At 40.3% G+C, this 15,732-nt stretch overlaps 1 protein-coding gene across 2 annotated transcripts; it reads left to right on the top strand.

Annotated features, from left to right (window-relative positions):
* Positions 1-11,625: 11,625 nt before the first annotated feature.
* Positions 11,626-14,494, top strand: LOC131882281 (zinc finger protein 521-like). Of its 2 annotated transcripts, none has more exons than XM_059229382.1 (3): positions 11,626-11,735; positions 11,812-11,960; positions 12,911-14,494. In XM_059229382.1, exons 2-3 carry the CDS (start codon positions 11,812-11,814, stop codon positions 14,184-14,186), a joined length of 1,425 nt encoding a protein of 474 aa, XP_059085365.1. In that variant the 5' UTR covers positions 11,626-11,735; the 3' UTR covers positions 14,187-14,494. The 2 variants fall into 2 exon arrangements, with proteins under 2 accessions (XP_059085365.1, XP_059085366.1); XM_059229383.1 differs by having other exon boundaries at positions 11,645-11,740.
* Positions 14,495-15,732: the final 1,238 nt, after the last annotated feature.

The following is a 15,732-nucleotide window of genomic DNA, read 5'->3' as shown; positions in this document are numbered from 1 at the left end:
CAGCAGACTTTGTTTTGTGTCTTCCAATGAGCAACTAGGATAATCCGGTGAGTGCTCAAAGAGCGTCCGTGATTTTACAGAGAACGAACCCAACAGCCCGTTTTCCGCCCACTAAGATCCAAATCGAGACAAGATCCTTCCTTATACTGGCGTTTTGTATACACATTTGAGAGCTACCCTATTTCCGTTGTCAAGCATGGGTTGTTCTTTATTTCCAATTTTGATGACCTTTTCTCGCAAACATAGCAAAGTCTTGACAACCCATAGAGAATCACAGTTCAAGGTGCGGTCAAGGATCTAGGAAATCATTTGAACATTCCTTCGTTTGAGCTTTCATCTCAAGGCGGGTTTTTACCTACAGTGAACTTGGTTCCTTTTTGTCTTAAGTTATACCCGTTAGCCTTGGGGAAGTAACCCGTGTTTATTCTGGGCTTTCCCACTTATCCAAAAACGTCAGAAGATCTCTCAACGCCCTCATCTTCCAAAGCCGAAACCCGACCACACAGACACATGTCAGAAGTGGATGGACCAAGTTTTTGCTCTTGTGGTCCATGTTCCAAATGGGAATCAACACCCATGTTGATTTGAAAGCACGGAAACGGAATCAGACGAAGAGGAAAACAACAACCTACACCCTCTAAGAACTCCATGTGTGCTTTGGATGTCAACTTCATTGGCACTTCGGAACAAACTGGTCTGCGACCAAATATAGAACTCTCAGTCTCCTGTCTGTGTATGTAGCAAAGTTGGAAATGGCTTGGTAGTTTCAGAAGGAAAGGATTAGTGTCACAACAAACTCAAGCCACACAAGCAAAAATGTATCTGAACCAGAATGCCACGGTCCATGTAACAGTCTGTGGTGTCTCAGTACATATTTCAAATGAGAAGGGGGAGAGAGAGAAAGAGAGATTTGGAATGGAATGAAGAAGGGGGGTATTCAGATTCAAAGCACACATGCGGTTATATTTGACAGAGACTGGCTCGTATATCAGATTAATTTAGGGAATTGGTAGCTGTTTCCACCAAGGGAGGAGAGGAAAAAAATTGAGAGTGCCTCTTAATCTGATGATTCCGTTGGAATTAAAGCCACCAATAGGAAGACGCCAGTTCGAAACCTTCACTTTTCAAGCCAGTAAGACGCATCTGCCTGACCGATTCTTTTCATGGAGGCCGTGAATCTATGAAAATAAAGCGCGAAATTGCTGTTTTACAATAGCCACCCCACGCACGTGGTGAAAGATGTAAACTATAAAGCCTTCGGAGTCTCTTCTAGCTAGAAAACAAGGGTTCAGGGTGCCGAAAACTGGAATGCATAATCAAATTTATCTCCCCTGTTTATCCCGCGTCAGTGTGACGAGAGCTTCTTGATCCATCTCGTAAAAGAGGAGGAATGTCTGAGGTATTCCTCAATGGTCATGTTCCAAGGCTCGGTGGATTATCTTCCCTCGTCTTCACATCAATTGGAAGCAATTTGGCATTTTCTCACCACATTTTGGAGCCATTCCCACTTTTTTCATTTGCACAACAGCACCAAAATAGTCGGAGAATAGAGGAAACTTCTCTTTTTTTTGCACTCTCCACATTCGCTTTCCAACCAACGAGGGTTCCTAGACCCAGAACAAAAACGGGAGGAGAATAGGCGAACTAACTTTTAGAGCTTGCAATTTCTCCACGTCTTGGCAATGGTTCGGGTTGCTTTTAAAAAACCAAAGAATTCAAATGGCATCAGTCCAAAATCTGATTACGGAGACGTCCACCACCAAAGGCCCGACCTTTTCGTCTAAGGGTCTTCTGGGAGTGAAAAGGGACCTCCGAAAACCTTTTTGATCCGTAACAGATGGAACCACCCAAAAGGAACTGACCTTCTTTAGTGGCCCTTCCACTTGGTCTTCTTTCTTCTATCTTTTGGTGGTGGTCTAATACAACTTGTGCCCTGACGTCCTTTTTGGCCTGTGGATCCACCTCGACTTTTTTTTTGCTTGATCCAGATTATAGCCAGACTGATGTGTAGAAAATTCGCTACTTTGGCCAAGACAGGTCAAAAGTTGGGCGGCACTCCCGAAGAGGCAGGAATTTCTTGGCCAAGGATAAGAAAGTTTTCTTTCGAAACAAAACTGAGAACCATTGGCTAACCTTGGATTGATGAAAGGCCAGTCAAGGAAAAAGTTTGATCACTTCAATCCTTCCCGGCAAACCATGCAAAACAAGCACTTCACAAACAACACACTCGACGGTACCAAACCAACACCTCGGACTTGCGGGTATGTGGACTAAACGGCAACTGATCACACCAAAGTAGAGTGAATCTTTAAACTTGGGAAGATGCCGGCAATTAGAGACCTCTCCGCTCTGGATGGAGTCTTTCCTCTGTAGTCGCTGACGGATTTCGTTTCCTACAGTGTGAGAAGCCCGACGAAACTGTTGGAAGTCAGTTTTCGGGAAAGGTCTCTGCCTCTCTCATTCACCGTTCGAGAATGAATGAGGAAGGATCCTTTCGCCTGCCCGTTCACGAAATTGCGAGAGCTGCCTGCAAAAGTTCATAGATGGCGAGGGCAAGCCGAGAAGAGAAGAGAAGATTGGTAGGTAGATAGCTAGGTTTGGCCTGCCATCTACAGGTTTTATATCTATTTTGGGGGGGGGGTGAGTTTTCCCAGTACTATTAAAATAAATGGCCATTTCGTCTATTTTTCTTTACTTTTTAAATTTTGAATGATAGTTGGTATACATACTACCAACGAATATGAGTTGGCAGACCAAGCTAGTCCTTGAATGTAGGGTTGTTTTAGAATGCTATCTAAAAATTGGTCCAAGTCTGAAGTCTGACTTGAAAGATGCTACCAGATCAACAAGGCCTACGTATTCCCAACGAATATTAGAGGAAGCAAATTAAACAATGAAGGAGCCCGAGAAAGAAGAGAAGTGGACTTCATTGTTCGACCTAGCCTGGATTCTGGAGGGCTTGAAGGTGCTCGCAAAACGCACATTAAGCCTCTAAGTCACTAGAATTGACCCTAAATCCTGGGCTGGGACAAAGCTCACGGATGCTTTTGAAGACGTACAGTATCAGATACCTTTCGTACCTTCTTTGAAGACTGTACAGTCTCAACTTTTCTAGTCTCTTTCAAGGAGCTCTCCAGTCATGGAGATGGACAGTGGCCAGAGGACAGACAACGAAAGGGCAACGTGCCCTAGTCACTCAGTAGGTCAAAAAACGTGCGAGTTTTGTTAAAACCTTGCTATTCAGCTCAATAATGTTTATCACTGTTATTTTCATCACCTTGTCTGGTAATATGTTGTTATCAACCTGAGTGTATATTGTATCAAATAACCAGAAATGTAAAATAGGTAGCTGATGTACTACACTATTTCATTGTTTAATTCCTCCCTTTTTACCACCATTCAATTTACGGTGATTACTTGAACCGAAATCTAGTTGCTTTTGGCAGGTACACAAGCTTTTAGCCATTAAAAACATAATCTAAAAAGGGGCATGATATATAGTTTGTACGGGCTTAACAACTAAGAGTCCTTTTGAACAATGAGATAAAAGTGTCCGGTGAGAAGTTTTTGTTGCAAAGCTCTTGCACCTTATTAATTCTGAAGGATGGCAAACCTGAAGAATTAACTCAAAGTTGTGTTGACAGAAATATATATGATACATTTGGTAACAGGTATCTCAATGGGCTTTTTCAAATGCATTTCATAATTAAAAGACCAACCAGCACGAAGTTCACACCCATCATTCATATGAACTCAATATGTATCATGGGTAAACTGATAATTTTTTAGTTTTCTTCATTGATTCCACTTTTTTGCAGAACATTATGATTGATGTGGTTATAGGCTAGGTCACCATGCAGGCCAATAACTTTACAAGTTAGGCTCAAAATATGGAATGGGGTTTCAAGGCCTAATTACAAACACTTCATTTTAGTTAAAAGAAAGTAGGAGTATGGGTCCACTAGTTGGGGTCTCAAGTTGGAAACAGGTTGCTGATGGCCATCTGGGGATAGAGTTGAAATTCCAAGTGGCTTTTTAAAACATTTTTAGAAACATTTAATGCTCTCTCCGGGTGTCATGAATGCCGTTGACAATGTGGGGACTAATGGCCAATGAAATGATTCATCTTGGTTGGTGATCTGAGAGCAAACAAACTTGGCTTGTCAGTCACATCAGTTATCACATAGGAGAGCAAGGGCCAACACTTTGGAAGGAAATACACAATTGACATTCTATTACACGGATTCACAGGCAGGCAAGCTGAGCAACACTCACTCACAAATACTTGCTGCATGCCCAATCATATGTCAAACTTGGTCAGGCCGCTCAACCTCTTTCTTAGTTTTGATGAATTGACATCAAACTCTCTAGGTTGCTTGCATTCACAAGTCCTGATGACAGGTGTTTGGTCTTTGAATGGCAAAGTCCTGGGAAATAAGGATGAGCAGGCTCTGGTCTGCAAAAAGTAAGGCTGCTTGGGTCACAGTTGGTGACACTTGGTCACCAATGAAGGATCATGCATGCCTTTCTCTTCAGTTTTGAGCCCTATCTCAATCTTGTGGTACAATGTTTTCAAACGTAGAACAAAAGATCAGAGGATATTGGATTTGATATCTTCAATGGCTCTAATCCAGTGTGAGGGGACGGGTCAGGTGGGCCAACTTCTTGAAATGGTTTGACAAAATGGTAGTGAGGTTTGACAAAATGGTAATGAGGTCAACCCAAGGGCGGTGCACTGAGTAGTAGTCACACACAATGAATTATAAGCGGATTTCGCTTCAGATTTCATAGGACCAGCGCACGGTCGCTTCAAATTTAGCCCTTTCAATGTCTCGCAGTTGTTGATTTTTAGGATGACTGCGTGTCCAGGGTAGAGCCGTCCTTGTCTCTCCCAATATGAGAGCTCTCTCAATCCTGTGATTTTCCTAGCGATACATCTTTGGACTTGTTCGACCTTTTGCAAACCTGCTGAACTCATTGGAGCCCAAATGTTTGAAGCTGATTCAAGATGTGGCTGAACAATCGACTTAAACGTGCGATATATCCAACCATACATTTGAAAAGCTGTACCCACATTCAACTGGATATGCTCATTGAAATCTCCATTATTTTAGAGGACTACACCTAGATCTTTCATAGATGAGACCTGCACAATATCTTTACCTCCATTATCTACGAGTGGAGTATTCAAAGGAGTTGACCAAACGTCATTGAGCGGAATTTCATTCCGTTCAGGGCCATATTTCTCTCAGAAACCCAAAGTAGATTAGTGGAATCTTGGCCATTCCCACCAAAAACTAACTTTGTATCGTCAGCATAACAAGAAAGACTGGCAATAATACTAAGCTTTTGAAGTGGGGCAACGAATATCATACAAAGGAGAAGCCCTAGGATTTGATTTGACATCATGAATGTCATAAAGAGATCCCTTGACCTTAACAACTTGCTTCCTCTCCTGAATGAAGTTGGGTAACCGTGCTAAAATGTGCTCGAAACCCGTGCTGGTTTGGTGGAAGGACTTCATGGATATCAAGAAATTCAACAAGTATGAACTTCATGATCTTCTCAAACACCTTAGAAATAATCGAAGTGACAGAAATCGGCCTAAAGTTACTGGGGAGCGACTTATCTCCCACTTTAAAAATTGGAACAACATAAGCTAATTTTAGTGAAACTTGCCCTGATCCAAGATGCAACGCATCTAGTTGGAACTTGATAACGGTAATTTTTCGAAAGACCGAAAAAGGGCCCTTTTCAGTTTCGTTTTTTTCGGTTTTGTATTTTTCGAAAAATGTTAAAAGTCTACTTTCGACTCTTAGGTATTCTCTATCAACAGGATCTGTATAGGTTGCGTGAGTCAAAAAGGCCAATACTCCGATGTAGTTTCGATCTCCATAACAGGACACACAAATATCTTGATGATCGTATGCACGACTTATACCATGAAAACAGACTTACAGACATAATTCTTAAAAAGTGGGTGTCTAGTTATCACTCAACTATTTCAACTTTTTCAGTACTTTTTTGTGAAGATCAACCATAATCAAATTTGGGCTCATTGTAATGTGTGCCGCTTTTCCATACACTTGACAAAAATCAATAGATTTTAAATTTTTCCACTACTGGCACTTGCGGCAAGAAATACGTTTGAGATCAAAAACATTGACAGATATACATTTTCATCAAGAATCAATTGATCAACAATTGGCAGTGAATACTAACTGTTGAAATTTAGATAAGCTAAAGACAACTTACTATTGTTAACAATGTCCAATTCATTTGCTGTTGGTTAGAAGCAGTGCTTTGAGTTCAATAGAGGGATAGGTGGTGAAAATGGGGCTGATAAAAAAAAAACCCAGTGATTTGAGCCCAAAACTGAAGGCAAAACTATGCAAATATCTATATTATCTTATTTCATATCTCTCTGGATGTATCAATTTCCATCAAACAAGTAAACTGTTTTTTAAGGGATCATTATGTAAATATCAAGTAAGCATATTGAGTATTAGATGTTTATCTATGTGCAAAAATATTGGTTTTATGACCTCCCTCCAAAAAGTTATTTCATTATTCATTTCCGCTTTCATTGCTCGCTCATTTCAAACTCTTTCACAACTCGCTCTTCTGACATCAACTGACTCGTTTTTTTCCAGTCCCTCAATGACCTTCTCTAAATGCTTAATCAGTTGAGTAACCGTGCTAAAATGTGCTCGGAACCCGTGCTGGCTAGGAGGAAGGACTTCATGGATATCAAGAAATTCAACAAGTTTAAACTTCATGATCTTCTCAAACACCTTCGCAATAATCGAAGTGAGAGAAATCGGCCTATAGTTACTAGGGAGTGACTTATCTCCCCCTTTGAAAATTGGAACAACATGAGCTACCTTCAGAGAAGAGGGGAACACCGAGAAGAAGTATTTTTGTAATGTTTTGGTCCATTCTTTTATCTCATTTTACGAAACCTGTGAGACAGGCCATGTGACCCCAAAACTCAAGTAATCCACTTGGAACGTAACAAGGCTTCACTGGACTCAAAATCAGATGGAAAATTGGGTCCTATGATCAAAGCACAGTGGATCCCGCCGCTTATATCGTCGTTTTTTTTTTTCAAAATCCCGATTCATTTTTACAGTTTTTATATCAATTGACTCCGCTTACAACGTCGTCTCACTCCGTATATATCGTTGTTTTGAGGCAAGTTTTCATTCACAATTTTTTTACGCAACCCGTTTTGCTAAAAAAAAAAAATCCTTCGTATCTGATTACACGCCACATCTTACCCAGCTCGTTGCGTGAAATTTTGAAAAATGACAACTTTTCTTGACAATTTGATATTGAAAACAAAAACAGAACACAGAAAAAATCTGATCACCCTGCTTGTTCATTTTGATGCCACCCAAGCCGAATTCAATTTGGTCCTGAGTTTGAATGAGCCTCCAAAGCCTTCCATGATAGTTTCCTTGGAAATTGAAATAAAGTCTCAAAAATTAGTGCTTCTTTTGAGTTATAAATCCTTGAAACATTCGTATTTATTTGCGTATTTAACGTCGTTATGCACCTACCTGATGGAGAAACATCCGGATATATCTTCAGTCCGTATACATCGTTGATTTAGCTCGGTCCCAAGGGCGACGATACAAGCGGGTTCCACTGATTTCACAAATTCCTAAATTTGCTGTGCCCCAGTTTTGCCGATGGTTGTCTTTCACAATGCTTCTCTATAAGAGAAGTGTAAAGCTTTGGGATTTCATACCAGTGCGCCCTCTGGTTCAACCATGAATGAAGTGTCACCACACTTCTTACTGATGACAAAAAGTTGGCCCCAAATATTTTTTTAGTTTTTTTGTATGTTCTTGGCACTTGCCATGTAATGTGTCATCTTTATCAAATGAATACTGGACTTGAATGGTTCAAAATATTCGTCGTACGATTTCCTAAAATGGCGAACAAATTTGTCAATGAAAATTTAGAAGCACTGGATGTGCTAAAATCATGGTAGTTCTTGACGCGATTGTGGTGCAGCCTGACTAGCTGACACAACTGAAATCCGATCCGGTACTTTACACGTCTCTATTGAAGCAAACTCAAAAATTGCGGGTAAAGCCCACACTAACTTCACTTTTATTTTGTTGAGCATCTAATGCCTAAAAACATACATATGTTTCTTTTTTTAGTCTTGTTGGCGACAAACAGCCTTCGCTTCAAGAGCCTCGAAACAACCCACAAAATATCCCATGCCACCGTTGCCACAAGACCTTTCTCAACAACGACTTTCTTAACAAGCATGTCATTCTTACCTTGTCAAAATTGCTGTTTGAGTTTCGAATCCCTTTGTTCTCGCGCTGTTCACGAGATTAACCATGCCATGGTGGATTCGGACTCAATTGTGTGCCTTGATTGTGTAAAAAGTGAGGATGAGTTCGTCTTGAGTTGAATAAGTAAGTGTCAACTTTTAATTTGTAAATTTTCGTTGTTAAAATGTTAGATGATAACTCGTTACGGTTCAGGGTTATTATACCGTGACTCCTCAAAGACGGTATGCCGCCCATGAAAGTGCTCGGATATTAGGGCGAGGGACTGAACATCAACAGTAAAATAATAATGAGGGCTGGAAGATTAAGGAAAAAATTCAAATGAAGAAAAGAAAAAAATGCATGTGTGAGTACGTGTGTGTGTTCATTAAAATTGACTCTAAAACCTGGTTGAGATAAAAGCTCATGGATACTTTTGAAGATGTACTGAAATAGATATCTCTTGCACCTCCTTTTAACACTGCACTGTCCCAATCTGATCTGTCCCAATAAAGCAGTAGTTCTCTAATTCTCACATTGCGTCTGCTTGCCTTTTTGGCAAAAGCTCGAGCATTTCCGGAAATACAACTAGAATCCCAAAACTTTGCACTGAAAAGAGTCAATCTAAAAATATTTCCATATCAGCCCATGCGCATATGCCTGACCATGCCTGACTGACCCTGAGAGATAGCTGAGAAAAAACATCTGAGGCTCTATTTGCATTTTGAGGAAAACCTAATTAGAGAGCAACTACTAAAATACTAGTTTAAAATACAAACTAAGAAGATTGAGACAATTGCAGTATGCACCATTGAAAGGAGGTGCAAACGGTATCTTTTACAGTACATCTTCAGCAGTTTTCATGAGTTTTGTCCTCAACCAGAACTCAGAATCAATTGTAATGAATGGCAAGGTTTACACGTTTGGGCCCTCCAATCAATTTGCCTTCCCCCCCTCCCCCCCCAAACACACACATGAATTTTTTTCTCATCAAAATAGGAGATTCTGAGAAAAACAAAGTGGCTGACCAAACACCTCCAAAAATTTAAAATTAATTTAAAGAAGAAAAAAAATTATCCCAGCCCTTGCCATGACCGTACCCTTTCTCCAACAGAGCATTAATTAAAATTCAATGCTGAAAAAGGAATCGTCCATAAACGTAGCGATAAACAAGGGAGGTCCTTTTGAGGTCGATGGGGAGGCCATTGACAATGTAGAGGCTATGGCTAACATACGCAGAGATCAATTCTCTTCTCTAGTGTGTTTTCTACTCTAAAGAGTTTAGGCGCATTAGCTAATTGCACTAATAATAAGTCTATTGAGATTGGCGAGGCTAGTCACAGATCAAGATGCTTTAGAAGCCGTCAGGAAGCTGAGACTCTCGAGCACTTCTGGTCCTGATGGTGTGACAGCTCAGTGTCTGATGAGATGTTCACAGGTTCGTGCTTCCGTTTTGTCGTACTTTATGCGTTAAATCTTGCACCGGGGCAAGTTTCCCTCTTCTCAGAATTTAGCACATGTTGTTCCGATTTTCAAACGAGGAAATAAGTCGCCTTCGAGTGACTACAGGCCTATTTCTGTACAATCTGTACAAGTCGATTGTCCAGACACGTTTTGAATATACCTCGCCTATTTGGGCTCAAATTAGTTCATTAGTTCAGAAGGTTTGCAAGGGCTTGCGCAGGTCAAGAGAAGGTACGAAAGGTAATGAATTGATATCGCACGTTTTCAAAAGCATCCATGAGCTTTGTCCCAACCCAGGATTTAGGGTCAATTGTAGTGAACTTAGAGGGTTAACCCGCGTCATTAGAGCACCTTCAAGCCCTTGAGAGTCCAAGCAAGTAAGAACAATCAATTCCAACTCTCGTCTTTCTCGGGCTCCTTGATTGTTCAATGTGTTGCCCTCAAATATTAATAGGGAGTATGTAGATGTTTATCCTGTAACAGGATTCATCTCAGGCATGGACAAGTTCCTGACAAAAAAAACGATCAACCCTATCTTCAAAGGCTAACTTGAATCTACCAATTCTAATTCGCTGGTCGATCAGACAATAAATGAATATAAAGTTAAGTAAAGGAAATAGGTCGCTTCGTCTTGAACTTCTAGGGATTATATTCCTAGTAGCGGTAAGAAAATCCAAAAAGATACATTTTTTGCAAATTGCAAGATGCAAGTTTTGGCTGGCACTACTTATGTCAATAAGACAATCGACCAAACTTGCATTCCCTGAACGTTCCAGTTAACATACTGGGAGTTTTTATACCTGTTCGAGTTGTCCGTTGGGTCGAGTCGCCTTGGAACCCTTAAATATGGTTCGCCTATTTGAGATCCATTGATGTCTATTTAGATGTCCGATCACTATTCAAGATGTGGTTGTGCAGTAGACTTAACAACATAAAACCTTCTCTAGGTTTAAGCGTCAAATATATATCCAACCACAAATATACACACCCAATATACAACCCACAATATACCCACTTTTAACTGGAAAGGCTCTTGGAACATTCCATTATCTTACGGACTACACCAAAACCCTTCACGACGAAACTTGCTGATTTTCTTGACATTCAGTATCTTCCAACTCCGAAAAGTATTGTTCCTATGTCGAGGAGAAATTCGAGAGGGTTGCCTTAACCGGTTTTCTTCCCAATGCCTTTTATCAGCTCTTTAGCCCATCCAAACCGTCAAGCTCCTGCAATTTCTGCTGGACGTGGAAACAAAATACTTTGTCGGAATCTAATTATCTGCAAGTGAAGTGTTCAATCACACCGTCCTTCATATTTCCTGTTTTCGACACAAAGGATAACAAAAGTCCTGGACAGCTCAAGAATATTGATTTCTAGCTCAATAATTCGTATTATTTCTAAACTGAGAACTTTCCCCTAGGCCCTCGATCAACTCGTATGACTCGTTTCCTTTTGAATAGGTGGACGCCACACTGGTCACAAAAGGACCAGTTTCTCAATCGTGTTTCTAGCGTCATTCTAGTATCTAGGAAGCACTTTCTGTTATAAGTGACCTTTTACCGCACTTACCCCTACAAGGTTGGTCACTTTCCTTGTCCTCCAGGATTTTTTTGGAAACTTTTTCTCGCTCCTTGCTGGCCACAAGCCTCCTTCAACAATCCCTCTGTCAGGGCGGCAGAATGTCTATGCGATGAAGGCAGCAAAAAGGATTGAATCCTTAACAACACCCTCTATTTTCGATAAAAACCCGTAACATAGGATGTGAGTTGCTCTTCACTACATAACTGGCGTCAAATTTAAGGTATATCAATCGATCTTAGATGTTTCATAAAGCAGGTCATTCTACTTCACGCTTCAAAGTGGCCACCCTGTAGCTGAATTGTCTGGATTCCAGATAGAACTAAATAAGTGTGCTCATAAGCAAGTTCCTAACCTATTTCTTTGAATTTAACCGGTTTCACTTGCCTGAACCTTGTGGTAAAGTATGGATTCTGTCATTCTGACTCTTTTGTACCTCAACCTCACTTTTTCATTTTCTCATTTATACATTTAGATGCCCCGGAAGGCTTCCAAGCGGGCAAAAGCTGGCATCCTCAAAAGAGGCACTGCTAAGGGCAGGTCTGGCCGAAATTCAGTTGATTTGGATTCGGAATCCTCAACTTTGGGGCTAAAAATCTCCTCAATCAACTCTTTACATAATGGGTAATTATTTTTTACTTAATAATAGTCATTTTCTTTGTTTTGAATGAACGCTATTAAATGCAAGTGATTGAACCTAGATAGAGCAAATAACAAATACCATTTCATAGTTAAAACTTGGTCAACACCTACATAACTAAAAGATCAATTTGGCTTGTTAAGGGCTTAGAACACAAATCTTTGTCCCCATTTGGATTGACTTGTTTTGGATGGAACTAAATTGTTATTGGTGAGGGACCCTGAGACTCATTGACATTTAAACAAGTAATATTGTAGTTCTGTTAATTCACAAATGGCCCTGTTTTCTGCCCTTCTTATATCATATATATACAAAATGAAACTACTTGGCTCAAAAAAGATTTTTGTTGCAAGAAAGTTGGTTTTCATTGGTAGAATCTTGGCTCAACAACGCAATGCAAACAAACCTGTTCGCAGCTTTATTTCATGACTTGCCTGTTCAACTGGAAAGAAGCTTTCCAGTCACTAGAGAAAAGAAAGCAGATGTTGACGTATCAAACATGGGCTTTTTATTATTTTGAGGCAAAAAATATAACTTGGAAACTTGTTATTATGAAAGAAAAGTGCGTTCTCAATGGCGGTTACTCTCTTTTTGTGAAATTTATGCAAGCATGAATTTTAAAAAGTTGGTATGACACGGCAGAGATGACTGGAGTTGGTTCAGTCCAAGTCTCAACTCACAGATATGAGTATTCAAAAAACTCACCAGTGTTTTGAAGAAGTCTTGGGCTAACTCCCTCTCTTGACCATTCTAAATTTCTTTAAGCATCATTTTTATAAACTTCATGCAAACAAATCAACCGCCATTAAATAACTATCTTCCTTTTTTTTAGTTACTTTGACCCACTTTTTCTTCTTGATTAAAGGCAAAACGGGATGATTATTTTGAAAATACTGAAAACTCCATTATTGCGAAGTATGTGGTTTCGTTTCAGTTTTGTGGAGAACTATGGCGAGCCTTCAGGTTTTGCCAAAGGTTGGAGGACTGGTCCAAAAGGTTATCTATGTAATCAATGTCATGTGGAATTTGATCACATGAATCTTTACCGCGATCACAAGCAAGTGTGTCAGATAGGACAAGTGAACTGCAAGCACTGCTCGTCTTCATTTTCAACCAAGTGTGATCTAAATTGTCATGATAAGCTTCACCAGGACCAAAAGTTATGGTGCAAGATTTGCGAGGTCCGTTTCAAGAGTATTCAGGCCATTCAGGAACATGACCAGCAATGTCACACTGTCGAAATTACGCCAGAGCCAATAGTCACTATAATCGGCAATGTAACGAGTAACCAGAATGACGTCCAACCATCTAACGGGGTCACAATTTTTCCGATCCCCATGAGCGAGTCATCGGCACCGTCCAAAGTTAATTCCCGCAAAATGAAATGCCCCATGTGCCCTTTCGAATCCCATGATATCCCGGGTTTGACAAATCATATTGAGGGGTGCAAACTTCAGTTGGCCGATGACAATTTTGTTTACTGTTGCTCGCAATGCGAGTTTTCTTCCCGCTTCCGAAAAGTATTTGGTGATCACTACATCCGCCGATTGCAACAAGGTTTTTGTTTCGACCAGGGCGGATATAGTTTACACGAAGGAAGACGGCAACCGCGTAAGAGATCCTCGACGGAATGGAAGTCTGACGATTCCGACGAGATCCAGATCTTACATCAAGACATGCCCAATCCGGCCGTTGTGACCCATATCATCGAGCCAGCCCCCTCCGCTTCAAGAGAAATCATAAAGACCAAAATCAGACTGATTGGAGCCCCGGTTAAGAACTTGATCTTCACTTGTCCCAAATGCAGCAAGAATTACTTCACCGCCCGAAGTCTGGAGGAGCACCTAAAAATCGATTGTACCGCGGTCAAAACACTTCATCTGACCACTGGATCTCAACGAGAAGTTGAAGGGACAGTCGATAGTAAGAGCTCGAATAGTAAGTTCGTATGCTCTTATTCTTGCCGCTTTTGCAACGAACCCTTGAATTATAGCGATAAGGTTAGGAGTCACCGAATCTTTTGCAAGCAACTTCCTCATCCACAGAAGAGTTTCGTTATTTGCGACTTGTGCCATACCGTAATTGAAGACCATACCAAGTACAGTCGACATACGGGTTGGTGTGCTATGAATCCTGAAAAATTGTGTGACGAGGTCATCTTTATTGAAGCAGAAGAGGATCAATTGATTGGCGATTTCGTGAGTCCTTAGTTCGTCGAAGACACACCTTGCCACAAAATCAAAGAGCTGGATTGATGAGAGCGAAAATCTGTTTTAGTCGTTGTAAATACAATAGACTACATATAAAGGAACCATAAAGGAATTCGGATGAATTGTTGCTCGAAGCGGCTTGTATTTAGGTCAAGGTAATGTATTTTAATGTGAAGAGAATAGGTGGCATACCCTTGTGTTGTGATTGTTTTCCACTTTTGGACTTTTGGGCTCCCTGAGAATTTAATTGCTCAGCTGTTTTATGATAGATAAGTGTCGCCATGTACAAATATATTTGCGACAAAGGATTTCCTAGTGATTCTTCTCTAAGGCAAGGACGATATGGCGCATGCTTGAAAATTACTCCTCCAGTATACTATGATAGTATTACTATCTATTGGGTAATATAACGTGGACAGGAGGGAACTGCATTCTTCCTGAAATGACCTGTCAATACATTGACGCAATATCTAATCAATAGGGGATGTCAAATAAAGGAAGTTCAAGGAAAAATGTGATCCGGCACCCTGATATTGGGCATTTTGGGGGGGGGAGAACTAAGACAAACATTGCAGTCAAGTCGCACCATTCGCCCATTGAATTTTCAATAATCGAGTGATTTTGAGCGAGTTGTGTTACAAAATCCTACTAAATGAGCATGTTTGGTGTTAATAAGTGAAAGCACTATCAAATTGGCTCAATACCACAATGCGAATTGCCTAGACAAGCAGGTAAAATGGAAAAAAATGTCAAAATGCCATGCCTGCACAATGCGGTTTGGCTGGGCATGTTGTTTTTGATTTTGCTCCATGGAATAACGTGAGTTGTCCATGAACGCGTTTACTTGACTAGCCCTATGAAAGAACAATGGAAGCAATGCAGTTCATCTCTCACTCCTGGCAGAGTAAAGAATGTCTCTAAAACTGGAATGTTTCTGTTGTCATTACAAGAGTGTTGGCTTGGATGACGTTATCATGTCCAATTACCCCTCCCTCTAATTTCCTATACTGTCACTGATGATTGCACACATGTACATGTTGTAGTATATTTATATGTGTGTTTTGGTAATGATATATTTGATTATGAAAAGAGCTAACGATAATAATCTGAGTAGGGCTTTGGGTTCAGCGTCCCAAAGCAACTGGTTCACAATACTAGTCCCTGATCCGTGGAAAACGTACTAGAACAAAATTCATGACTTTAAGAGTTTGTTATATGGCCTCAGTTATTTTTCACGCACCCTTAAACTTATTCTGATTATTTGCAGAAACACATTTGGTCTCATATGCTATACATTATAATCTTCCTCATGGCCACATTGTCTCTCAAGATAAAATGAACTTTATGAAACATTTATTGAATCTATGGTAAGATCTTCAACTTTGAACATACAGATGTATGCATAAATAAATCTTCTGTTTGTAGGAAATGGATGAGGCTTGTAATTTGAGTTGCTGTACTCATATCAATTTAGCACGGAAGCACTAAATTTAACGAGAAAAAAAAAGTCATGGTTCATAACGATTGTCGAACATGAAAAACTCGA

Source organism: Tigriopus californicus, chromosome 6 (assembly GCF_007210705.1).
Source record: "Tigriopus californicus strain San Diego chromosome 6, Tcal_SD_v2.1, whole genome shotgun sequence".
NCBI classification, from domain to species: domain Eukaryota; kingdom Metazoa; phylum Arthropoda; class Copepoda; order Harpacticoida; family Harpacticidae; genus Tigriopus; species Tigriopus californicus.
The sequence above is the reverse complement of the archived record's forward strand: the minus strand, read 5'-3'. Positions and strand labels throughout refer to the sequence as shown.

Coding starts and splice junctions, on each gene's coding strand:
- LOC131882281 (XM_059229382.1), top strand. CDS start 11,812: ATGCCCCGGAAGGCTTCCAAGCGGGCAAAAGCTGGCATCCTCAAAAGA. Junction 11,961..12,910: donor ATCAACTCTTTACATAATGG/GTAATTATTTTT, acceptor GTTTCGTTTCAG/TTTTGTGGAGAACTATGGCG.